Source organism: Dermochelys coriacea, chromosome 5 (assembly GCF_009764565.3).
Source record: "Dermochelys coriacea isolate rDerCor1 chromosome 5, rDerCor1.pri.v4, whole genome shotgun sequence".
Lineage (NCBI taxonomy): Eukaryota > Metazoa > Chordata > Testudines > Dermochelyidae > Dermochelys > Dermochelys coriacea.
In genome coordinates this window covers 1,493,858-1,516,470 of record NC_050072.1, presented here as the reverse complement: position 1 = coordinate 1,516,470, position 22,613 = coordinate 1,493,858, and the positions used below count along the sequence as shown (strand labels likewise).

The window sequence follows — 22,613 nt, the reverse complement described above, 5'->3', positions numbered from 1 at the left end:
AACACACCATCTGGACTTGCTAGAGAAACAGAACCACCAAGCCCAAAGGTTCCCATCACTGAAGGCAGCACAGTTGGGACCAGTTACATACAAGGAAACGTTTCAGAGTAGCAGCCGTGTTAGTCTGTATTCACAAAAAGAAAGAGACTAACAAATTTATTAGAGCATAAGCTTTCGTGAGTTACGAATGCATCGGATGCATCCGATGAAGTGAGCTGTAACTCACGAAAGCTTATGCTCTAATAAATTTGTTAGTCTCTAAGGTGCCACAAGTACTCCTTTTCTTTATAAAAGGAAACAGATATCACAGAATATTTTACTATTTGAGAGGCTGTGTGTGCAGTACATGAAATTCCTGCTAACTTTGCAATCAGGGACTTTATTAACTGGTAAAACAAACTATATTCAGTGAAGTGGCAATTGAGGGTGTTTTAAACCACTAAGTTTAAAAATATGGTTTTTTGCAAAGGTTTCGAATTACCTCTGATAGGTACTGTCACGGAGTGCCTGGGCGATGCTCTGGAACTGCTTCCTATGAAGCCAGGCAGGACTCTGGGGAAGTCTCTCTGGGAGCAGCCTGTCTGCAGGATACACAGCTCACCCGGCTTTCACTTTCCTGGGTCTGACCTCAGAGCATCCAGCATCCTCCACAGCGAGTCCACCCAGGTGGAGTTCTGGGGAAGCCAGAGGGTCCTGCCCCCCAAGTTCACAGACATGATTCTCAGCCAGCCAGGAAAACAGAACGTTTATTAGATGACATGAACATGGTTTAAACCAGAGCTTGTAGGTGCAGAGAACAGGACCCCTCAGCTGGGTCCATTTGGGGGGGAGGGGGTGGCAGTGAGCCAGACAACCACATTTGTACTTCACTCCATGTCCCCAGCCAGCCCCAAACTGAAACTCCCTCCACCCCTCCTCCTCTGGGCTTTGTCCCTTTCCTGGGCCAGGAGGGCACCGGATCCCTTTGTTCTCCAGCCCTTTAGCTCTCACCTTGCAGGGGGGAAGGGCCCAGGCCATCAGTTGCCAGAAAACAGGGTGTTGGCCATTCTGTGTCCAGAGACCTGCCCACACCTGCCCTCTACAATGATCATACACCCTTATTCCACCCCCTAGAGACTTAACTGCATAGGGGAAACTGAGGCACCCCCACAATATTCAGAGGAATCATTAAGAACAGTCCTGCTTCATCCCAGGTACAGGGTGAAATTTAGAAATCTTCAGGGGGTGCTGGTAGTAGTAATGGTGAATATGTAAACAGGATGAATGACCTGATAAGAAAATGGTTAAGGGGAAAACCTTGATCCAGTGACTGATCAAGTATATTTCTTATACTAAGATGTAAAAAGTGTTTGTGGGATAGAAATGTGAAGACTGGAGGAAATGGCATCTCTAGCAGATACTTTGAGCGGACCCTGGCATCTATTGAAAGAACCACAGAAAGGTTTCAGAGTAGCAGCCGTGTTAGTCTGTATTCGCAAAAAGAAGAGTACTTGTGGCACCTTAGAGACTAACATTTATTAGATGCATTAGTAATGCATCCGATGAAGTGAGCTGTAGCTCACAAAAGCTTATGCTCTCATAAATTTGTTACTCTAAGGTGCCACAAGTACTCCTTTTCTTTTTGTGAACCACAGAAAGGCGTTTGAACCTGGTGGGAAGGGTGGTTCCTGTTTTACTCCTGGGAGAAAGGAGGGTAGCTAGGAGGTAGGGCACTCACCACCCCAGAACCATCCTTCTAATTCCCAATCACTAACCTCCTGTGTAAACAGAAGAGCCTAAAAGGTGCCATCACTGCATTTCCACTGATCACCTGAGGAATAAATGCCCTGTGCAGGAAGGGTGCAGGCAACAAGTAACCTATCTTAATACTGCTGTCCTCAGCACAGAAGCCTCTGAAACTTTCATTGCTTTTTGTAGGATTGGACTCCACAGAACCAGACATGGAGCAAATAAAGCTTGTCAAAATTAATGGCAGGGACTACTTAGGATGGGAAGATAAAGGTGCAGGGATCAGTGGTTTAGCAGAGTGTAGTTCAAGGTGGTGACATATTGGACAGGACAAAGCACAGATGTTATTAGTAGGGGTGCAACAATGCTGCCTTTGGTGGGACACTTCTGAGTGTACCAATTCAATGTCTTATGAAAGGAGACTTAAGGAGCTGGGCTTGTTTAGCCTAACTAAAAGAAGGTTGAGGGGAGATATGATTGCTCTCTATAAATATATCAGAGGGATAAATATAGGAGAGGGAGAGGAATTATTTAAGCTCAGCACCAATGTGGACACAAGAACAAATGGGTATAAACTGGCCACCAGGAAGTTTAGACTTGAAATCAGACGAAGGTTTTTAACCATCAGAGGAGTGAAGTTTTGGAATAACCTTCCAAGGGAAGCAGTAGGGGCAAAAGATCTATCTGGCTTTAAGATTCTACTTGATAAGTTTATGGAGGAGATGGTATGATGGGATAATGGGATTTTGGTAAGTAATTGATCTTTAAATATTCAGGATAAATAGGCCAAATCCCCTGAGATGGGATATTAGATGGATGGGATCTGAGTTACTATAGAAAATTCTTTCCTGGGTATCTGGCTGGTGAACCTTGCCCATATGCTCAGGGTTTAGCTGATCGCCATATTTGGGGTCGGGAAGGAATTTTCCTCCAGGGCAGATTGGAGAGGCCCTGGAGGTTTTTCGCCTTCCTCTGTAGCATGGGGCATGGGTGACTTGACGGAGGCTTCTCTGCTCCTTGAAGTCTTTGAACCATGATTTAAGGACTTCAATAGCTCAGACATGGGTGAGGTTTTTCGTAGGAGCGGGTGGGTGAGATTCTGTGGCCTGCGCTGTGCAGGAGGTTGGACTAGATGATCAGAATGGTCCCTTCTGACCTTAGTATCTATGAATTCATGACAAGTTGCTCAGAGCAGGTAGTTACAGACCAAGGCTGGGGTTTCTCCACTTCCAAGGCACCAAACCAGACAGACAGAGGACTTATGGGTACCCAGTGGGGTAAAAACAAAGTCACAAGCAATTCATAGATACTAAGGTCAGAAGGGACCACTCTGATCATCTAGTCCAACCTCCTGCACAGCGCAGGCCACAGAATGTCACCCACCACTCCTATGAAATACCTCACCCATGTCTGAGCTATTGAAGTCCTCAAATCCTGGTTCAAAACTTCAAGGAGCAGAGAAGCCTCCCTCCAGTCACCCATGCCCCATGCTACAGAGGAAGGCAAAAAAAACCTCCAGGGCCTCTCCAATCTGCCCTGGAGGAAAACTCCCTCCCAACCCCAAACATGGCAATCAGCCAAACCCTGAGCACATGGGCAAGATTCACCAGCCAGATACCCAGGAAAGAGTTTTCTATAGTAAATCAGATCCCATCCATCTAATATCCCATCTCAGGGGATTTGGCCTATTTACCCTGAATATTTAAAGATCAATTACTTACCAAAATCCCATTATCCCATCATACCATCTCCTCCATAAACTTATCGAGTAGAATCTTAAAACCAGATAGATCTTTTGCCCCTACTGCTTCCCTTGGAAGGTTATTCCAAAACCTCACTCCTCTGATGGTTAAAAACCTTCGTCTGATTTCAAGTCTAAACTTCCTGGTGGCCAGTTTATACCCATTTGTTCTTGTGTCCACATTGGTGCTGAGCTTAAATAATTCCTCTCCCTCTCCTATATTTATCCCCTGATATATTTATAGAGAGCAATCATCTCCCCTCAACCTTCTTTTAGTTAGGCTAAACAAGCCCAGCTCCTTAAGTCTCCTTTCATAAGACAAGTTTTCCATTCCTCCATTTCCATTCCATTCAATTCCCTCTAGATACTCCAGTTTTGCAGTATCACCACCAGTGCCACTCGTTATGGGGACAAATTGTTATGAAAACCAATGCCCCAGTAAAAAAAAAAGTTCTCTCAATCCCAACGGGCCAAGCCCCAGACTCAGGTCAATATACAAGTCAGATCTTAACCACAAATCACACTGTTGCCAATCCTTTAGAATTTAAAATCTAAATGTTTATTCATAAAAGGAAAAGAGAGCTAGAATTGGTTCAATGGAATCAATTACATACAGTTATGGCAAAGTTCTTGGTTCAGGCTTGCAGCAGTGATGGAATAAACTGCAGGTTCAAATCAAGTCTCTGGAGAACATCTACAGCTGGAATGGGTCATTCAGAGCTTCAGTCTGTAGCAAGGTTCCTCCAGAGGTAAGATGGAGGGATCTGCAGCAGCCTTTTATAGTCTCTTGCCATGTGGCCCCTGCTCTCTTTGGGCAAAGACAAGCTGTCCAGCACGTGGCCTGGAAAAACCTCAGTTCTGTCCATAGGCAGGTCCCTGCAGACCTTGCTGAGTCGCAAGGTGTGTCTGCCTTCTCTCAATGGGTCAAGTGTGTAGCTGATGGTCCTTAATGGGCCATCCAGCAGGCTAGGCAGAGCTCACACCAACTTGTTTGGTGTGTCACCCAGAAGCACAGCACAAGTTTGAACTACAGACAGTCTAGAGCCAATACTTATAATTTTAAATACAAAAATGATACATGCACCCAGATAGCATAATTATAGCCAACAAATCATAATCTTGTCATAACACTGGTCCTGATACTTGTGGAAAACAAGCATGTCTAAGTCAAGACGCAGGTCACACACCTGTAATAGCCAAGAAGTGGAGTCCAGGAAGCAGTTGTCTGTAAGCATGCAAATGACCCAGCTGGCAGAGGGGAAGGGGACTTCCCCCAGGTTGGGGAGACACAGAACGCTGCTGAGAGAGAGCTACTGGGAACAGAAGCATCCAGTGAAAGAGCAAGCTCTCTTAACCCAGAGACCACAACCCTCTAGGAAAAGGGGGCAGGGAAGGACCCAGTGCTGGGAGTGGGGAACACAGGATAATCCCAAGAGAGGAGATGGAGTGTTTGCATATGTACAGTCCTGGCACTGGGAGACAGCTCCACAAAGTGCCAGCCAATACATAGGATCTACTTATCTCACTAGACCCTGAGGTACCAGATTCTCAGAGACAGGACTAGATTAAGAACCCAAACAGAAGGGGACACTGTAGCAAAAGGAAAGCCAATACATTATTACATGCAAAGGTTCAAGAAGGAGGAAGAGACAATGGTTCTTTACCTGTAGTGAAGCAAAGCCTCACCAGTGCAGCACCTCCTGCTCATCATCTTGGAATTAGCTCTTTTCCAACATACAGAACATCCTCTGCAGGCTGGGATCTCTCCTGCCACTGGCCCTGTGTCCCTCCCAGACCCCAGTACCCTTTTACCTCAGGCTTCTGCCCCACAGTACCCCATTCTCTGGGTCTTCCCTCCCAGGGAAACCCCCAACCCTCTAAACCCACCTTGCCTCAGTGGCTACTGCCAGTCATCATTTAGCCACCACTCACAGGGGCAGACTACAGTCTAATGGCCACTCATCACTGGCAGTGGGGTAGGACCAGCTGCCTTTGCCTCTCCCTGGGCTGCTCCTCTGCAGCCCCAGCACCTTTTGTAGGCCTTCAACAAGGCCTGCAGCCTGGGGGTTTACCGAGCTGGAGCTTACCCAGCCCCAGTTACCTTCCTCTCAGGCAGCTAGCCCTTCACCCTTCTCCCTCCTGGCCTGAAGAGAGACTCTACCAGCTTCTAGCCCACAGCCCTCTTATCAGGGCCAGCTGGGCCCTAATTGAGCTGGCCACAGCTGTGGCTGCTTCCCCAATCAGCCTAGCTTGACTGCTTTTAACCCCTGCCTATCGGAGTGGGGCAGCTGCCCCACTACATGACCAAACCAACCTCAAAACCAAACTGCCTGAACAGAAGGTGTGATATGATAAAAATACTTGTAAAATGCCAACCTGTTATAAAAAAATGGTATTAATATTAAACCTTGTGATAAGACACATTATGTACAATTTTTGGAAAAAGTCTTTGGACATGCCATGAAGGTAACTCGGAACACATGTAATGTCAAGGAGCCTTATGGTAATGCTGCTTCTCAGCTATCAACTGTAAACAGACTTAAAGCTTGTCAAAACAGAGAAATCATAATAAACATGGTGTGCTGTGTGGAAGGAGAAACTGAGGCACACCATCTCATTGCTTTAATGGCTGGATGTCAGGATACCTACATACTGGAAAACATTAATATCTACATTGAGTTTATACAAGTTGGGAGAGCAGAAGTGTTAACAGGAATGCAGAGGTACAAAGAGATGCTTTCTAGGTACCCAGATAAAACACATTTTTTAACTTATAAGTGTGATGGGAACCCCAGTGTACAACCTGGAACTGTGGAATCACTGTACCCCCTTAACTGGGCTGTCACTCATTATGTTTTGTCAGTGACAAGCAGCAAACCCCTCCAGGCACTGTGATCATTCAGCCACCAGCATGCAGAGGCAGCTGGCAGAGCTGGCATGTGGGCGGAGGCAGCATGTGCAGCTAGGTGCTGGGGGAGGGGAGTTCCTGTCGCCCTTCCGGGGAGCCCCCCTGCAGGTAAGCATTACCCCTACCAACCCCCAGTCCCCCCACACCCAAACTCCTACTGCTGTGGGATTGGGGGGCCCGAGACTGCCCCAGCAGCAGCTGGTGCAACTGGCTGCCCAAGCTGCTCAGTTGGCTCCCGGGTCAGGCGCATGGGCCGCTGCAGAAGTCATGGAAAGTCACGGAATCCATGACCTCCATGACAAACACAGAGCCTTAATCATGAGACACGTAATATGACTAGAGAGCCCAGCCTATAGAGAACCATGTGCTATCCAGGAGGTCAGACTAGATGATCACAATGGTCCTTTCTGGCCTTGGAATCCATGAATCTAAGAGAACAACTCCCATGAGACATTGTGGCAGCATGTCCAAGTAAAACTATTTTTGTTCAATCTTTTTATGGAAAAGTCGATTTTTGTCAGGCAAGTCGAGTTCCCTCCCCTCCCCAATCTCGATCATATGGAAGCAGGTGCATGTCAGGGAATGCACAGCAAAGAGGACATGTGAATCAACAGAAAGCAAGGTCAGGCTCCAGGCTGGGGAGTCCCAGGCCAGTCCCCAATGGCACAGAAAAGAGGAAGCCAAGTGCAAGGCACAGAGTCTGTGCTGGGAATGACAGGGAGGCAATCCAGATGCTGAAGAGTTTCACTTCCTCCCCGAGTCCCAGCTGCATATTGCAGTGGCATGAGAGAGGGAGAGAGGGGGAGGGAGTGCACAACAGACACAGGATGAGTTACTCCACCTCTGGCATAGGTTGGCTCTGAGGGGTCAGGTTTGCCACTGCTTCCAGATCTTACCACCCTGATGAAGACCATCATCCATGCAAGGGGGAAGGAGTATCCTCGGCCCAGCACTTGGTGACAGTAAAAAGGTGGGGAACTTTGTTCCTGAGTTTGGAGGGCTTTATGCCCCTAAATCATGGGGTTCTCTCTACGAGCTCTAGGGCAGGAGGGAGACACTTTACTCCGAGGGCACCACATTATCTGAGCAGCGACTCCATGGGGCTCTCCAGAGCACCCATCCTAAACCGGCTCCCTATCACAGCCCTAGCACAACCTAGCCATCTCGTCTGATGAGGGGAGGATTCAAAAACCCTTCTCAGTCCTGCCCTATGAACTCCAGGATTCACAAGCTGTACCATGCTGGCACATGCTGGTCCACAAGCTGGCACCCTGGAAGCCCACATCCTGGAACTCTGGTCCATGGCTTGCATTATTATGCTAAGGCCCAGCTGCTCTCAAGTTCCCTGACTGCCTGCCCCCGCAAGCTGGGCATGGGCCAAAGGGACCCAGGAGTCCTGGCCCAGTGATGAGGGGAAGCAGCAGACTGTGTGTTCCCCTCAGAAGTCTGACCGCTCACAGAGCAGCGAGGTTACAGAACAGGCCTGGAGCCACATGGTGCCCCAGCACACCCGGAGAGGAACAAGAGCAGCTCTGACAGGACTTTCCATCTCCAAGGAGGAAGCTCTTGCACCACATACAATTTCTGTGTGTCTGGCTGTTTCCTTTCTTCGCTGGTCTCTGTCACGCTGAGCTCACACAGGAGCTGAGCCGAGAGGCAGAGCGCCTGGGGCTGAGTTCTGCCCTGGGGCTGTCTGGGAACATGGCCCTGCAGGTGTCAGCTCTGGCCCTTCTCCTGGCCCTTCCCCCTGTGCTGTCTGCCCAGGGAGCAGGACTGCCCAGTTCCAGCCGCCCCAAGACTCCAGGTAGGACCCGACTCAGGCTTTGCTGCTCCCCTGCCTGCAAGTGGCTGCTGGGCTTTGCCCTGTCAGTCTTGCTGCAGCTGTCCCGGGAGGGGGCTGCCCTCTGCATCCATGCCAGATGTTTAGATGCCAAGCACCGCTCAGAGAGCTGGGGTGAAAGGCAGCTGAGGGTGACACTGGGGCAGGAAACCATGTTCCCCTGGGGGGGCCCAAGCGAGACCTGCAGCTGTGCGCCCCTTGGGGAAGCAGGTCCCTCCTCTGGGAGCAGCAGACAGGTCAGCGTCTGTCTCTGGACTGGGGATAAGAAGCCCGGGGAAGTGGCCTTCACGCTACCCTACAAATAGTATCACCAGTTCCCTGCGGGGCAGGTGTGAGTCCCACACGTGGGTGGGGGAGAACCTGTGGGGTTCTGTTTCTTTTTCGCAAAAAACTCTGGAACCAGGAGCAGGAGTCCAGCCAGCCACCCTGAGCTCCCTGCTCCCTCTGAGCCATGCAGATCCTCCTGGAGCCCCCAGCACAGTGGGCTCATTCCTGTAACGAGTTCATTGTGTTCTCAGTGCCCACTGGGGGGGGAGGTACCTGGTATGAGTGATGGGACCATGCAGCAGGGATTTGTTTCCATAGCAGATGCACGTTGACACAGGCACTGTACTGTGGGGCTGGCAGATTTCTGTACGGAGCACCTTGGAGTGCCCCAGTAAGAACCCCTCTCTGCCAGGGGAGCCTGAACTATGAGTCATTGTCTGTGGTGGAAAATGTGGTACAGAAGTGTCTTGCCATAACAATTCCCCTGCATCACATGGCCTGCGATACCCATCTCTGTTCACAGTGGGGACCCACCCCTTCTACCAAGGTGCAACTTTCATCTTCCCCTCAGCAGGGCAGAGTGACTGCAGGCATGAACCCGGGCGAGAGGAAGGTGTGCAGGGAGCGTGGCTCACACCAGCCTGTGCAGGAGCCAGGCTTGTGTCCTGCATTGTTTTGCCAGCCCAGTCATTGGTCAGTGGAAACATGGCTCTGAGAGGGCGTTTGGGTTTGAGCAGAATGCGACTGCCTCAACCTCTGTTCATTAGTTGCGTTTGTTTCCATGAAAAAAGAACAGGAGGACTTGTGGCACCTTAGAGACTAACAAATTTATTAGAGCATAAGCTTTCGTGGGCTACAGCCCACTTCATCGGATGCATAGAATGGAACATATAGTAAGAAGATATATATATATATATACACATACAGAGAAGGTGGAAGTTGCCATACAAACTGTAAGCTGAGCTATTATCAGCAGGAGAAAAAATCTTTTGTCATGATAATCAAGACGGCCCATTTAGACAGGTTTCAGAGTAGCAGCCGTGTTAGTCTGTATTCGCAAAAAAGAAAAGGAGGACTTGTGGCGCCTTAGAGACTAACAAATTTATTTGAGCATAAGCTTTCGTGAGCTACAGCTCACTTCATCGGATGCATTCGGTGGAAAATACAGTGGGGAGATTGATATACACACACAGAGAACATGAAACAATGGGTTTATCATACACACTGTAAGGAGAGTGATCACTTAAGATGAGCTATTACCAGCAGGTAGGGAGGGTGGGGGGAAGGAAGAAAACCTTTCGTGGTGATAATCAAGGTGGACCATTTCCAGCAGTTGACAAGAAGGTCTGAGGAACAGTGTGTGTGTGTGGGGGGGGGGGGGTAACATGGGGAAATAGACAGTTGACAAGAAGGTGTGAGGATACTTAACTTAGGGAAATAGATTCAATATGTGTAATGACCCAGCCACTCCCATGGAGGCTGTAGCACCCCTCCCAGCAACTCAACACCTTTTGGCAGGATCTTTCTTAAATCAGTTGTTTCTTGAAATGGATCTGTCTGGAAAGAGCTGACAAGCTCGGTAAATTAGGAGCAGTTTGCATCGTAGCAGAGCTGGCTCTGGGCTGGGCCTGTTTAAAAGCACTGGTGCTTTAAGGGCCCTGCAGGTTGGCTCAGGAGAACGGAGATGGGCCTGAGACCCGCAGGTTGCTGGCTTTCATGTGGCCAAAGAGGAGGCATAGTCCTGACCTGACAGCTGTCTCGGGCTCATGTGAAACGAGCTGGTGTGTCTCAGTCAGGTTCCTAGTGGACAGGTGTCCACACTACAGCACCCAGCTGTGCTGGCAACCGCAGCAGGGAGCCCAACTGGCTGTGCCATGGAGGCTCAGCTCCCCTCCAGCACTGTAGCTTCCACTAGCTCAGTGCAGGCCAGGCAGCGTTCGGGGAAGTTGGCGCTGCCTGGGCTGACGTTGCCCCGAGGAGGAACAGAGGCTTCCTCTCCGTGGGGCTTCAGGCTGGCAGTGCTATATTGAGTAAAACCACTTGCGCAGCCTGTGAGACGCTCCCAGCCGGGGCCATGGCACCCATGGTGGCACCAATGCCCTCAGAGAGGGCAGGAGACTCACGCCAGTGAGCGGGCCAGGAGCCTGAGGGAGCTGGGCGGGTTCCACCCACCCCGGCACCCCAGCAGTCAAGACCATCTCCCTTTGGGTGTGTCATGAGGGGCTGCTGCCATGAATGGTGCCCAGGCAGAAGCGGGAAGGGCTGCCTTGATCTCTCACGCTGAGGCTGAACTGAAAGTTGAGCTGTGTGCGAAAAGAGGAACCATGCCATAAACCACCCCAGCCCCACCCATCAATGCAACAGGGCCAAGCTAGGCCGAGGGGAGTGGCCAGGCCCCCTCGACGACACCAACCATCTCCCCAGGGCCCAACCAAGAGACGTGGCCAGGCCCCCTCGGAGACCAACCATCCCCCCAGGTCCAGCCGGAGAGACGGGGCCGGCCCCCTCGGAGACCAACCATCCCCCCAGTGGCCCGGCCGAGAGACGTGGCCAGGGCCCCCTCGGAGACCAACCATCACCCCCTAGGGTCCTAGCCGAGAGACGTGGCCAGGGCCCCCTCGACAACACCCACCATCTCCCCAGGGCCCAACCGAGAGACGTGGCCAGGCCCCCTCGGAGACCAACCATCCCACCAGGGCCCAGCTGAGAGACGTTGGCCAGGCCCCCTCGAACGACACAACCATCCCCCAGGGCTCCGGCCGAGAGACCGTGGCCAGGCCCCCTCGGAGACACAAACCATCCCCCCGGGGCCCAGCTGACGAGAGCCGTGGCCAGGGACCCCCTCGACGAACACCAACCATCCCCCCAGGGCCCGGCCGAGAGACGTGGCCAGGCCCCCTCGGAGACCAACCATCCCCCCAGGGCCCGGCCGAGAGACGTGGCCAGGCCCCCTCGGAGACCAACCATCCCCCCAGGGCCCGGCCGAGAGACGTGGCCAGGCCCCCTCGACGACACCAACCATCCCCCCAGGGCCCAGCCAAGCCCATCCCAAGAGCTGCCCAGCAGCCAGTGCAGCCCCACCAGAGCCAATGGGGCAGGGGGATTCTGGGGTGAGAAGGCTCCATGGCAGTTGGGCTCCAACTGTCACCCCATAGAATGCTGGGCCCTGTAAGCCCCGCCCCCTTGGTGCAGGAGGAATCTAATTGGAGAGGAGGCCAACGCAGGATCCTGCTCCTCCAATAGGGCCTCAAGGAGGGAAGGCTCTAAGCTGAGGGCAATTATAAATGGGACGTCTCCTGAGGAGAAACAGGAGGAACCCCCCAGAGGGGTGAGAGAGCAGACTGGGGCCCCCCGCCCAGAAGGGCCGAGAGTGGACACGGCCCCGTTGCCCACACACACTTGCAGCATCGCCAACCCCAAAGGTTCAAAAGTCACAAGCCAGACCCAAAAATCATGAGATGTTTTAAGGATGAAGTGGTTGTTTTGTTCGGTCTCTTAACTGGGGACTCCCCCTCCCCAGTGTGCGGGTGGCAAGTAGTGTCACCAGTGCTCCCAAGTGTATAGAGCGAGGTGACTTGGGCTGTCCTCTCCCAGTGGCTTGATCCCAAACTATTGTTACGCCCGTGCACTTGTTATTCAAGGAAGCTCACTCCTGCAGGACTAGACTGGAAGTCCTGGCGACACAAACCACCTTTGCAGAATGGCAGCACTACCTGGAAGGAGCTCGCGACCCAGTCCAGTTATTCGCTGATCATAAAAAACTGGAATACGTATGTAGGGAAAAAGCCTTCGATCAATGGCAGCTTCAGTGGGCCCTGTTCTTCTGATGATTCGATTTCATTATCACATACCGCCCTAGATCCAAAAATGGCAAGGCCAACGCCCTGCTCCGAAGACACAATATCAACTCATGAGGCCTCAGCCAGGAACAACCCACATTCTCCAATCCCATCACTTTCTCAGTGCCACTTGTCACCAGGACTTTCTCAGATTGATACACTCAGCCTCCGCCTCAGGAATTCCACCTGATGAGCAAGCTATTATCCACAAGCAACTGCATGACTCCCAGGAAGGGATCACATACTTGAGGGACCGTGTCTCTGTTCACCCTGGACTCACAAGAGTTGCAGCCTTGCATCTTTGCCATGATTCTCCCCTAGCAGGACTGCTTCAAGACCCAACGAATAATATCCTGCTCCTTTTGGTGGCCTCAGATGTGACCGATGATGCAATCATTCATTGCCTCCTGTGATGTTTATGCCTGCACCAAGACACCAAGCCACAAGTCCTGCGGTCTCCTCCAGCCCTTGGACACCCCATCTTGACCTGGGGGACCATCACATAGACCAGGGGTTCCCAACGTGGTGCCTGTGGGTGCAATGGTGCCCGCCGGGGCAGTCATGTGTGCCCCATGATACTGCGCCGCTGAAATGCCGCTGAGACGTTTTGCCTTTTCTCAGTGGCAGTTCAGCAGCGACACTTCTTGTCGCTGCCGCATCTTGGTGGCATAGTCTGTGGCGCCTACCACAGTCATCTGGGAATAGGAATATGCTATTCCCACAAAAAGCTTGGGGACCACTGATATAGACCTTAGTATAGAATTACCAGCGTCCAACAAATTTACAACAGTTTTCCTAGTAGCGGACCACTGTACAAAATGACCTACTTCATCCCTTGCACAGGTCTCCCCTCAGCTGAAGAGATAGCCCTGCTATGGATAAGCCATACAGACCAGCTCCAAGCCTTCCGGAATGCATCACCTCCAGTCAAGGGTCTCAGTTCACAGCCTGGGTCTGCTGGGGGTCCGCACATGTCTTTCCTCTGCTTGCCATCCCCAGTCCAAAAGCCAGACGGAGAGGGCCGACGAAATTCTTGAGCAGTATCTGCAATGCTACATCAGTCATCACCAGAATGATTGGTCCTCATTTCTCTTTTACACACAGTTTGCCTACATCGTCACAGACCATGCGTCTACAGGTCAAAGCCCCTTTTTTACCACCTATGGGCAGCACCCCTGATTCATCTGCAATTACCCACATCCTTTCCCAACCTGGCCGCCTCAGACCTAGTGCAGCAGATTTGTCTGGCCCAGGAAGAAGTGAATAAGCACCAGGAAAAAGCAAGAGCAGACTATAAGTGGCATGCAGCCAAGCATCAACAGCGAGGTCCCACCTACACTGTGGGACAAAAGGCATGGCTCTCCATGGAGCATATCCATACCAACAGACCCACTCACAAGCTGGACTTTCAGTTCTTGGCTCTTTTAAGATCCTGCGACAGGTTAATCCAGTCAGGTTTGAACTTCAGCGATCTTGCTCTCTGAAGATACACCCAGTATTTCCCATATTGTTTTTGAAGCCCTACATAAAAAACCTTTTCCCTGATATGACCCAACCGGCTCTTCCACCTGTACAGGTACAGGGCCATGAGGGGTACATGATTCCTCATAACCTGGACTCTAAACATAACTGTGGCAGGCTTTGGTGTTTTATTGATTGGGAGGGGTATGGTCCTACGGAACACACCTGGGAGCCTGCAGAAAATATACCCCTGCCCACACTTGTGCAAACACTCACCTGAACAGCCTGGCCCCACATCACCCTGAGGGAGCGGGAGGTGATATCAAGAACTGTGGGTCTTGAATCCTAGTCTACATAGCTCTTAAGAGCTAAGCAGCCCCAACCTGCGGCCTGCTGGCCTGCTAGCAAGTGCTAGAATAGCCGCTGAACTCTAGCAGAGGACGCCAGTCTGCGATCTGATTCATGAAACCCTGGGGGTCGGGACTGGCCCAGCCTCAGTTTAATCCAAGCACAGGAACAGGAAGTTGATGATGCAACTGAATTCTCCCTGCTCAAGCCTGCAGTAGGTGTGTCTGCTCTCCTTGCAACCTGACCCTGCCTGACACCTGACTCCGTTGGCCCTCTGGCCTGCCTTGGGCTCTGTTCTCCGGTATCTGACCTGGCCTGGTGTAACGATGCTGGTTCTGGCGGGAACCTACTGAGAGTGCCAATTCAGGATAAATTGCTAAAAGCAGGGCAGTTACAGCCCAAGTCTGGGGTTTCTATGTGTAAACGGGGGAATAGTCCCACTATTGTGGGGAACTTTCCTGGCTTCTGCACTACCCCGGTGAAGTGGGCTAACGAAAGGATCTGAGTCCTCGCTCCCACTTCCTTTACCCAGAGGCCTCCCTGCCCTTGAGGACTCCCCTCCCCCATCTGGCTGAGTCCTCGTAACCCCAACAAGGCTGGGCCCAGGATTCCTGGGGGGCTCGACCCCCAACCCTGCTGTGGTCACCTAGGACAGAGGCTAGGGTGTCCCCACTCCGGGGTATCCTCTCTGCACTGGGCACTTCTCTGACCCACTGATCATTACATACAATTTAAAGCAAATGCAAGTTATTTAATCAACAATTAATTTTTAAAAGAATAAGGGGAAATGGAAAAGGTTAAAGGAAACACATCACCCCGCTCTGTGGCAGGGAACATCACAAACAGTGTCTATGGAACGTCAGCGTAGTTCACAGTCTGTTCCTTGTAAGTCCCAAGCCTTCTTCTCAGGCCCTGGCTGTGCTGCAGGGATGCTGTGGATTGGACACTCGCTCTGGTGGTGGCCACACACTCTCAGGCTCTAAGTGGCAGGGCCCTTCTTCCCAGCATTGCCCCCACCCTTTTGGGGTTACCAATCCCCCTCCGAGTCTGGCCGGCAGAGCCTTCTGGCTGAGGCATCTCCCTGTGCTGGGCCCACTGCCCAGGGTACCCCCTCGCTCTCCCCAGCTGCTCACCACACCCGGCTCCGGACTGCCCCAGCCCCAACTCCAGCTCCAGCTCCAGCTCCCTGGGCTGCTTCTTTGGCCCCTCTGGCTCTGGTTGCTGCAGCTCTGCTCCCAGGACAGGGTCGCTCTCTCTGGATCTGGCCCAGCTCTGCTCCCCAGCTCAGCTCTGGCCCCTGCTTTCTCCTTAGCTCAGCCCCACTCTGTCTGACCCAGGCAAGTCCAGCTCACTGGGAGGACGGGACCTCCCTGGCTTCCTGACTCCCTGATTAGCCTGCCCGCCCTGTCATTCAGGCTAACCTGGAGCATTGGTCTCTCCCCATTGTTCCTGGGGACTATCAGTCTCAGGGTCCTGATTTCCCATAGATCCTTCCCCTTTTAGTACTGGGAGCTAGCCAACCAAAACACCCCCATTGAATGTTAGTAAGGGGGCAACAGTCCCCTTACATATGCACACCAAGGCAAACCAAACCGGCCAGACAGAGAGGACTTTGGTTTTACCCCACTGGCTAACCACAAGTCACACAGCAATTCCCTGAGACACTCCAGTTTCCCAGTATCTCCACCAGTGCCACTAGTTATGGGGACAAATGGTTATGAAAACCAATGCCCTAGTAAAATAAAAAAGGTTCTCTCGATCCCAAAGGACCAAGCCCCAGACCCAGGTCAATATACAAATCAGATCTTACCCACAAATCATGCTGTTGCCAATCCTTTAGAATCTAAAATCTAAAGGTTTATTCATAAAAGGAAAAAGATATAGATGAAGCTTGAATTGGTTAAATAGAATCAATGACATACAGTAATGGCAAAGTTCTTGGTTCACGCTTGTAGCAGTGATGGAATAAATTGCAGGTTCAAATCAAGTCTCTGGAGAACATCCGCAGCTGGGATGGGTCTTTCAGTCCTTGGTTCACAGCTTCAGTGTAGCAAAGTTCCTCCAGAAGTATGAAGCAGGATTGAAGACAAGATGGAGATGAGGTATCAGCCTTTTCCAGGTGTAAGAATACCTCTTTGTTCTTACTGTGGAAAATTACAGCAAAATGGAGTTTGGAGTCACATGGGCAAGTCCCTGCATACTTTACTGAGTCACGAGGCGTATCTGCTTTCTCTCAATGGGTTAGTTGTATAGCTGATGGTCCTTAATGGGCCATCAAGCAGGCTAGGAATGCATCCGATGAAGTGAGCTGTAGCTCACGAAAGCTTATGCTCAAATAAATTTGTTAGTCTCTAAGGTGCCACAAGTACTCCTTTTCTTTTTTGCAAATACAGACTAACACGGCTGCTACTCTGAAACAAGCAGGCTAGGCAGAGCTGACACCAACTTGTCTGGGGTGTCACCCTGAAGCATAGCATTAGTTTGAAATACAGACAGTATAGAGCCAATATTCCTAACTTTAACTACAAAAATCATACACACATATAGACAGCATAATCATAAGCAGCAAACCATAACCTTAAAAAGAAAAGGAGTACTTGTGGCTCCTTAGAGACTAACAAATTTATTTGAGTATAAGCTTTCGTGAGCTCACGAAAGCTTATGCTCAAATAAATTTGTTAGTCTCTAAGGTGCCACAAGTACTCCTTTTCTTTTTGCGAATACAGAGTAACACGGCTGCTACTCTGAAACCATAACCTTGTCTTAGACACCTTATTTGATTCCCTTTATACAAGATTTGGTGCCACTACAGGACCTTGGTTGCAACAATGATCTATATGGTCCCAGATTATGTCAATAACATCACACCTGGCTCTTGCTCTGACCACTAGGTCAGACTGCCCAAGACCCAGTTGTGACAGTGGGGAGGGGAGGAACAGAGGAGCTGTCCCTATTGCTCATGGAGCAGAGGGGGCAGTGGAGTCATCCCGAGCTGCTGGGCTCTTTCTGCTCCTCCCACCCTTCCTATGAGAACAGTGCTGCCTCCTGTGGGGAAGTGGGGGCAGTTCTGCCTGCCTCCTGCAGCAGCCCTGATTGGCTGCTCTTCCTCAGGAGGCGGGGCAGTGGCGTATCTCCCAACATTTAAGGTGGCCAAAGCGGGATGCAGTGCAATCAAATCCATACAATGATGACTTCCTGGGGAAGGTTTGGTGTAACACCTGTACCAATGACATGTTCAAAATAATGGAAGAAACTAAGACAGGTAAATGTTTCTTTATCTGTCCTCATGACTGACAGACAACTTTTGAAAAGACTTTGAGCAATTGGATTTTTTCCATTTTTACCGCTGGTTTTGGAGAGAACAAAAGTAAGTATTATGTACATAAAAGTGCCTGCGTCCATTACTCTGCAGAGTGTTTCCTTTTGTCTGAACAAACTGGTATACGTGGCAGACTTTGCCTTTTTGCACAGTTCAGGTGAAGGCTGCCACCAGTGACACTTCATATGGGAAAAGATATTGAGTTTTGCTGCCAGCGTAGCATGTAGTGTGTCCCACCGTTGCCTCGTCATACACATTGGGCACAGGTTGCTGGGTGAATTGTGTTTTCTCCCCTCCCACCCCCAAGGAACTTCTCATGCTGGTTATTTTCTGAACTATGCTGAATAGTCTTTAACATAAAGCGTTGCTGTGGGAGATTAAACATTTGAATGTTTCAAGTTTTCAAAGCACAGAGAATCTTGCCTGTCCACTTACTGGGTTGTTCATTTGAGATCTTGTATGCCAAAACCCATCAGTTCTCATAGGCTGTCATATTCAGGAAGTGCCTCACAGATTGATAATCCCTAAATTTGGAAAGCAGAGGATTCATTTGTTGCATGCTGATCACATCAGGTCCAGGAAATCAATCGTCAACTCCTTATCACAGAAAGACACTGATAAACAACTGGTTGGGTTAACAAAATCAGGCTCTTAAGTACTGGGTCTTCTAGATGCATTGCCTTTTTCATGGATGTGACAAAGTGGGAATGTTCTTTATGCTTTCTCTAAATACTGTGTGGGTGCCTCAGTCTCCCGTATGCATTTCTTAAATATCTAGGTGGGGGGATAAGGGTGTGTGATTGTTGCAGAGCCCAAGAGGGCCAGTGTGATGGCATCTACACAGAGAATGGCCAACACCCTGTCTCCTAACAACTGATGGCTTGGGCCCCTCCCCTGCAAAGGTGCCCACTGATGGTGTTGGAGAACAAAGAGATCAGGTGACCTCCTGGCCCAGGAAAGAGACAAAGGCGAGAGGAGGGGCTGGAGAGTTTTCAGTTTGGAGCTGGCTGGGGAAATGGAGAGAGGCCAGATGGACTTCTGGCCTCCCTGCCCCCCAAGATGGGCCTGATTTAGGGGTCCTGTTCTCTGTAACTTCAAGCTCTGGTTTAGACCATGTTCCTGTCGTCTAATAAACCTTCTGTTTTACTGGCTGGCTGAGAGTCCCGCCTGACTGCGGAGTTGGGGGGCAGGACCCTCTGGCTTCCCCAGGACCCCGCCTGGGCGGACTGGCTGTGGGAAGCGCACAGAGGGGCAGAGGATGCTGAATGCTCCGAGGTCAGACCCAGGAAGGTCGAAGCTGTGTAAGCTTCTTGCCCTGGGGACAGTCTGCTCACAGAGAGGAGGCTCCCCCAGAGAGCTGTCTGGCTTCATATGGAGTAGTTCCAGAGCATCGCCCAGGGATGCCTTGACAGTGTAATCCAGTGCTTTTTGAAAAAAAAGAAGAAGAAAAAAAAAGAACGCAAACTCCACAGCTTCAGCCAAGAATGTTTTTACATAGCTTTGTGTTAATCATGTTTTCCTTTCTTGCACAGTTACATATCTCAAAGCCTACAAATAGTTCAGGGGCCCCTAACCACACAGAAGAGTCTTTGACGTTTAGTTTCATAACATTTTCACATACAGCTAGCACAGAGGACCGCACAAATCTCAAAATAATAACTGTGTAGCGTCATCATTGCTGAGATCAAAAGGTGACTCACTGGTGCTTCAGTTTGGAGTACGTTTAACTTGTTAAACGTGGGCAGCACTGCATGCAAAACCACTAAATACACCTTTGTCAAAGGATTCTTAGTTCCCATGGTCCAGCAGCAGCTCTTTGCTTTTCCTTGTCAAAACCACTGACAAAGTAGTAGTAGAGCCCATCCCGAGTAGCCAAGGTGCATTCAGCAGATCCCTCCAAAGACAGCCAGCACTTTTTCGTATGCTTCAATTTTCTTCACACTAGTACTGCAAAATGCCCTGTGTTCATTCAGTGATGCCACTCTTTTGACACTTCTCTGAAAGTGGTAGTAAATGTCAGTCACTCATCTGCAGTGATGTTGAGGCATGCTTGACCATTAGGTGCACGGGTGGCAGAGGCACTCCTCTGCACACACACTCCCTTGTTCGTTGTTTGCTTGGCTTTAATTTGAGACAATATACTGTTGTGCTTACCCTGCATGATTGCAGCATTATCTTCTGAATATATAGCACATTTAATCCAATCAGCATTGTGTTTTGGTAGCACGTTGGTTCCATCAAACAATTCCTGAGATTTATTCAGTGTGCAATAAAGGATTGGGCCAAAAGAAATCTGATGAGGTTCAACAAGGACAAGTGCAGAGTCCTGCACTAAGGACGGAAGAATCCCATGCACCGCTACAGGCAGGGGACTGACTGGCTAAGCAGCAGTTCTGCAGAAAAGGACCTGAGGATTACCGTGGAGGAAAAGCTGGATATGAGTCAGCAGTGTGCCCTCGTTACCAAGAAGGCTAACGGCATATTGGGCTGTATTAGTAGGAGCATTGCTAGCAGATCGAGGGAAGTGATTATTCCCCTCTATTCGGGACTGGTAAGGCCATACCTGGAGTATTACGTCCAGTTTTGGGGCCCCCACTACAGAAGGGATGTGGACAAATTGGAGAGAGTCCAGTGAAGGGCAACAAAAATGATTAGGGGGCTGGGGCACATGACTTACGAGGAGAGGCTGAGGGAACTGGGGTTATTTAGTCTGCAGAAGAGAAGAGTGAGGGGAGATTTTATAGCAGCTTTCAACTACCCGAAGGGAGTTCCACAGAGGATGGAGCTCGGCTGTTCTCCGTGGTGGCAGATGACAGAACAAGGAGCAATGGTCTCAAGTTGCAGTGGTGGAGGTCTAGGTTGCATATTAGGAAACACTATTTCACTAGGAGGGTGGTGAAGCGCTGGAATGGGTTACCTAGGGAAGTGGTGGAATCTCCTTCCTTAGAGGTTTTTAAGGCCCAGCTTGTCAAAGCCCTGGTGTGATGAAGCAGGACTGTTCTTAATGTTTCCTCTGAATATTGTGGGGGTGCCTCAGTTTCCCCTATGCAGTTCTTAAGTATCTAGGGGGTGGGATAAGGGTGTATGATTGTTGCAGAGCCCTAGAGGGCAGGTGTGGGCAGGGGTCTGGACACAGAATGGCCGACACCCAGTTTCCTGGCCACTGATGGCCTGGGCCCTTCCCCCCTGCAAGGTGAGAGCTAAAGGGTTGGAGAACAAAGGAATCAGGTGCCCTCCTGACCCAGGAAAGGGACAAATCCCAGAGGAGGAGGGGGCTGGAGAGAATCATAGAATCATAGAATCATAGAATATCAGGGTTGGAAGGGACCCCAGAAGGTCATCTAGTCCAACCCCCTGCTCAAAGCAGGACCAAGTCCCAGTTAAATCATCCCAGCCAGGGCTTTGTCAAGCCTGACCTTAAAAACCTCTAAGGAAGGAGATTCTACCACCTCCCTAGGTAACGCATTCCAGTGTTTCACCACCCTCTTAGTGAAAAAGTTTTTCCTAATATCCAATCTAAACCTCCCCCATTGCAACTTGAGACCATTACTCCTCGTTCTGTCATCTGCTACCATTGAGAACAGTCTAGAGCCATCCTCTTTGAAACCCCCTTTCAGGTAGTTGAAAGCAGCTATCAAATCCCCCCTCATTCTTCTCTTCTGCAGACTAAAGAGAGAGTTTCAGTTTGGGGCTGGCTGGGGACATGGAGTGAAGTGCAGACGGGGTTCTCTGGCTCACTGCCCCCCAAAATGGACCCGGCTGAGGGGTCCTGTTCTCTGCACCTACAAGCTCTGTTTTAGACCATGTTCCTGTTGTCTAATAAACCTTCTGTTTTCCTGGCTGGCTGAGAGTCCCGTCGGACTGTGGAGTTGGGGGGCAGGACCCTCTGGCTTCCCCAGGACCCCGCCTGGGCGGACTGGCTGTGGGAAGCACATGGAGGGGCAGAGCATGCTGAATGCTCTGAGGTCAGACCCAGGAAGGTGGAAGTTGTGTGAGCTGTGTGTCCTGCAGACAAACTGCTCACAGAAATCAGAGTAGCAGCCGTGTTAGTCTGTATTCGCAAAAAGAAAAGGAGTACTTGTGGCACCTTAGAGACTAACAAATTTATTAGAGCATAAGCTTTCGTGAGCTACAGCTCACTTCATCGGATGCATTTCGGATGTAGCTCACGAAAGCTTATGCTCTAATAAATTTGTTAGTCTCTAAGGTGCCACAAGTACTCCTTTTCTTTTTGCTCACAGAAAGGAGACTTCCCCAGAGTCCTGCCTGGCTTCATAGGGAGCAGTTCCAGAGCATCGCCCGGGGACTCCGTGACACCTGGCTGGGATGATTTAGTTGGGGATTGGTCCTGCTTTGAGCAGGGGGTTGGACTAGATGACCTCCTGAGGTCTCTTCCAACCCTAATATTCTATGATTCTAAGAAACCATAGCTAAAAACTCTGTCACTGTACAGTCAATTTCTGGGTGTGCATATGTAACCAAGAATGGAAAATGCTTCTCAGACTTGTCCGAACTAGCATCCTGTGCCAAATCGATGTTCATGGCCTTCAGTCTCACATTGTACATTTTCAGGTGTTAGGTGCGATTTCCCCTTGTGTAACATAAGTTGTTTTGGGGGGAAGCATGCTCATAGCTCTTGGCAATTTTGGAGACTGGGAACATTTCTTGACTAAAGATCTAACATGATCACTGCTAGCACAAGGGATGTTGTACTCCCGAAGAAATCCTCTAAAACTTCAGCTTTGGTTATACCATCATGCATGTTTGACCCAGCAGGTGGGAAAAAAGCTGCTGCTGATTTTGACTGTGGCACAGCTTGCACGTTTCTCTGTAGCAATATAGCGTGAAACACCCTTGTATCCGCCAGGACTACCAGCTCACAAAAATCAGTGTTAGCCCTCGCCTTGATTTTTGTAGGAAAAGGTCTTGCATCTGCCACAAGTCTTTAAATGGATAAAGACTTTTCATGGATTTTTTTAGTAGAGCCTGGGTGTCGTCATCCACCATGGATGCCTTTGAGTCTTTGCTTTTCTTTGTAATCTTTCAATTTCTCAACTATATGCAACTTGAATTTTTAGTTATTGGAGACTACACTACCACTACGATAGGCCTATCCCTACTGTTCCTTGTTTAATACTTGGGTCTTGTGGCTGATTGCCTCT

At 50.2% G+C, this 22,613-nt stretch overlaps 1 protein-coding gene across 8 annotated transcripts in view; it reads left to right on the top strand.

Moving 5' to 3' along the window:
* Positions 1–7,896: 7,896 nt before the first annotated feature.
* The window catches only part of LOC119856159 (receptor-type tyrosine-protein phosphatase U-like), a 68,757-nt gene continuing 54,040 nt past the window's right edge, over positions 7,897–22,613 (top strand). For 2 of the 8 annotated variants that reach the window (XM_043515211.1, XM_043515208.1), the window contains exon 1: positions 7,955–8,181. In XM_043515211.1, the coding sequence (XP_043371146.1) occupies positions 8,079–8,181 (103 nt within the window). In that variant the 5' untranslated portion in view covers positions 7,955–8,078. Of the gene's footprint in view, positions 8,182–22,613 lie in introns of all 8 variants that reach the window. The other 6 variants (XM_043515206.1, XM_043515207.1, XM_043515212.1 and 3 more) reach the window with 4 other exon arrangements.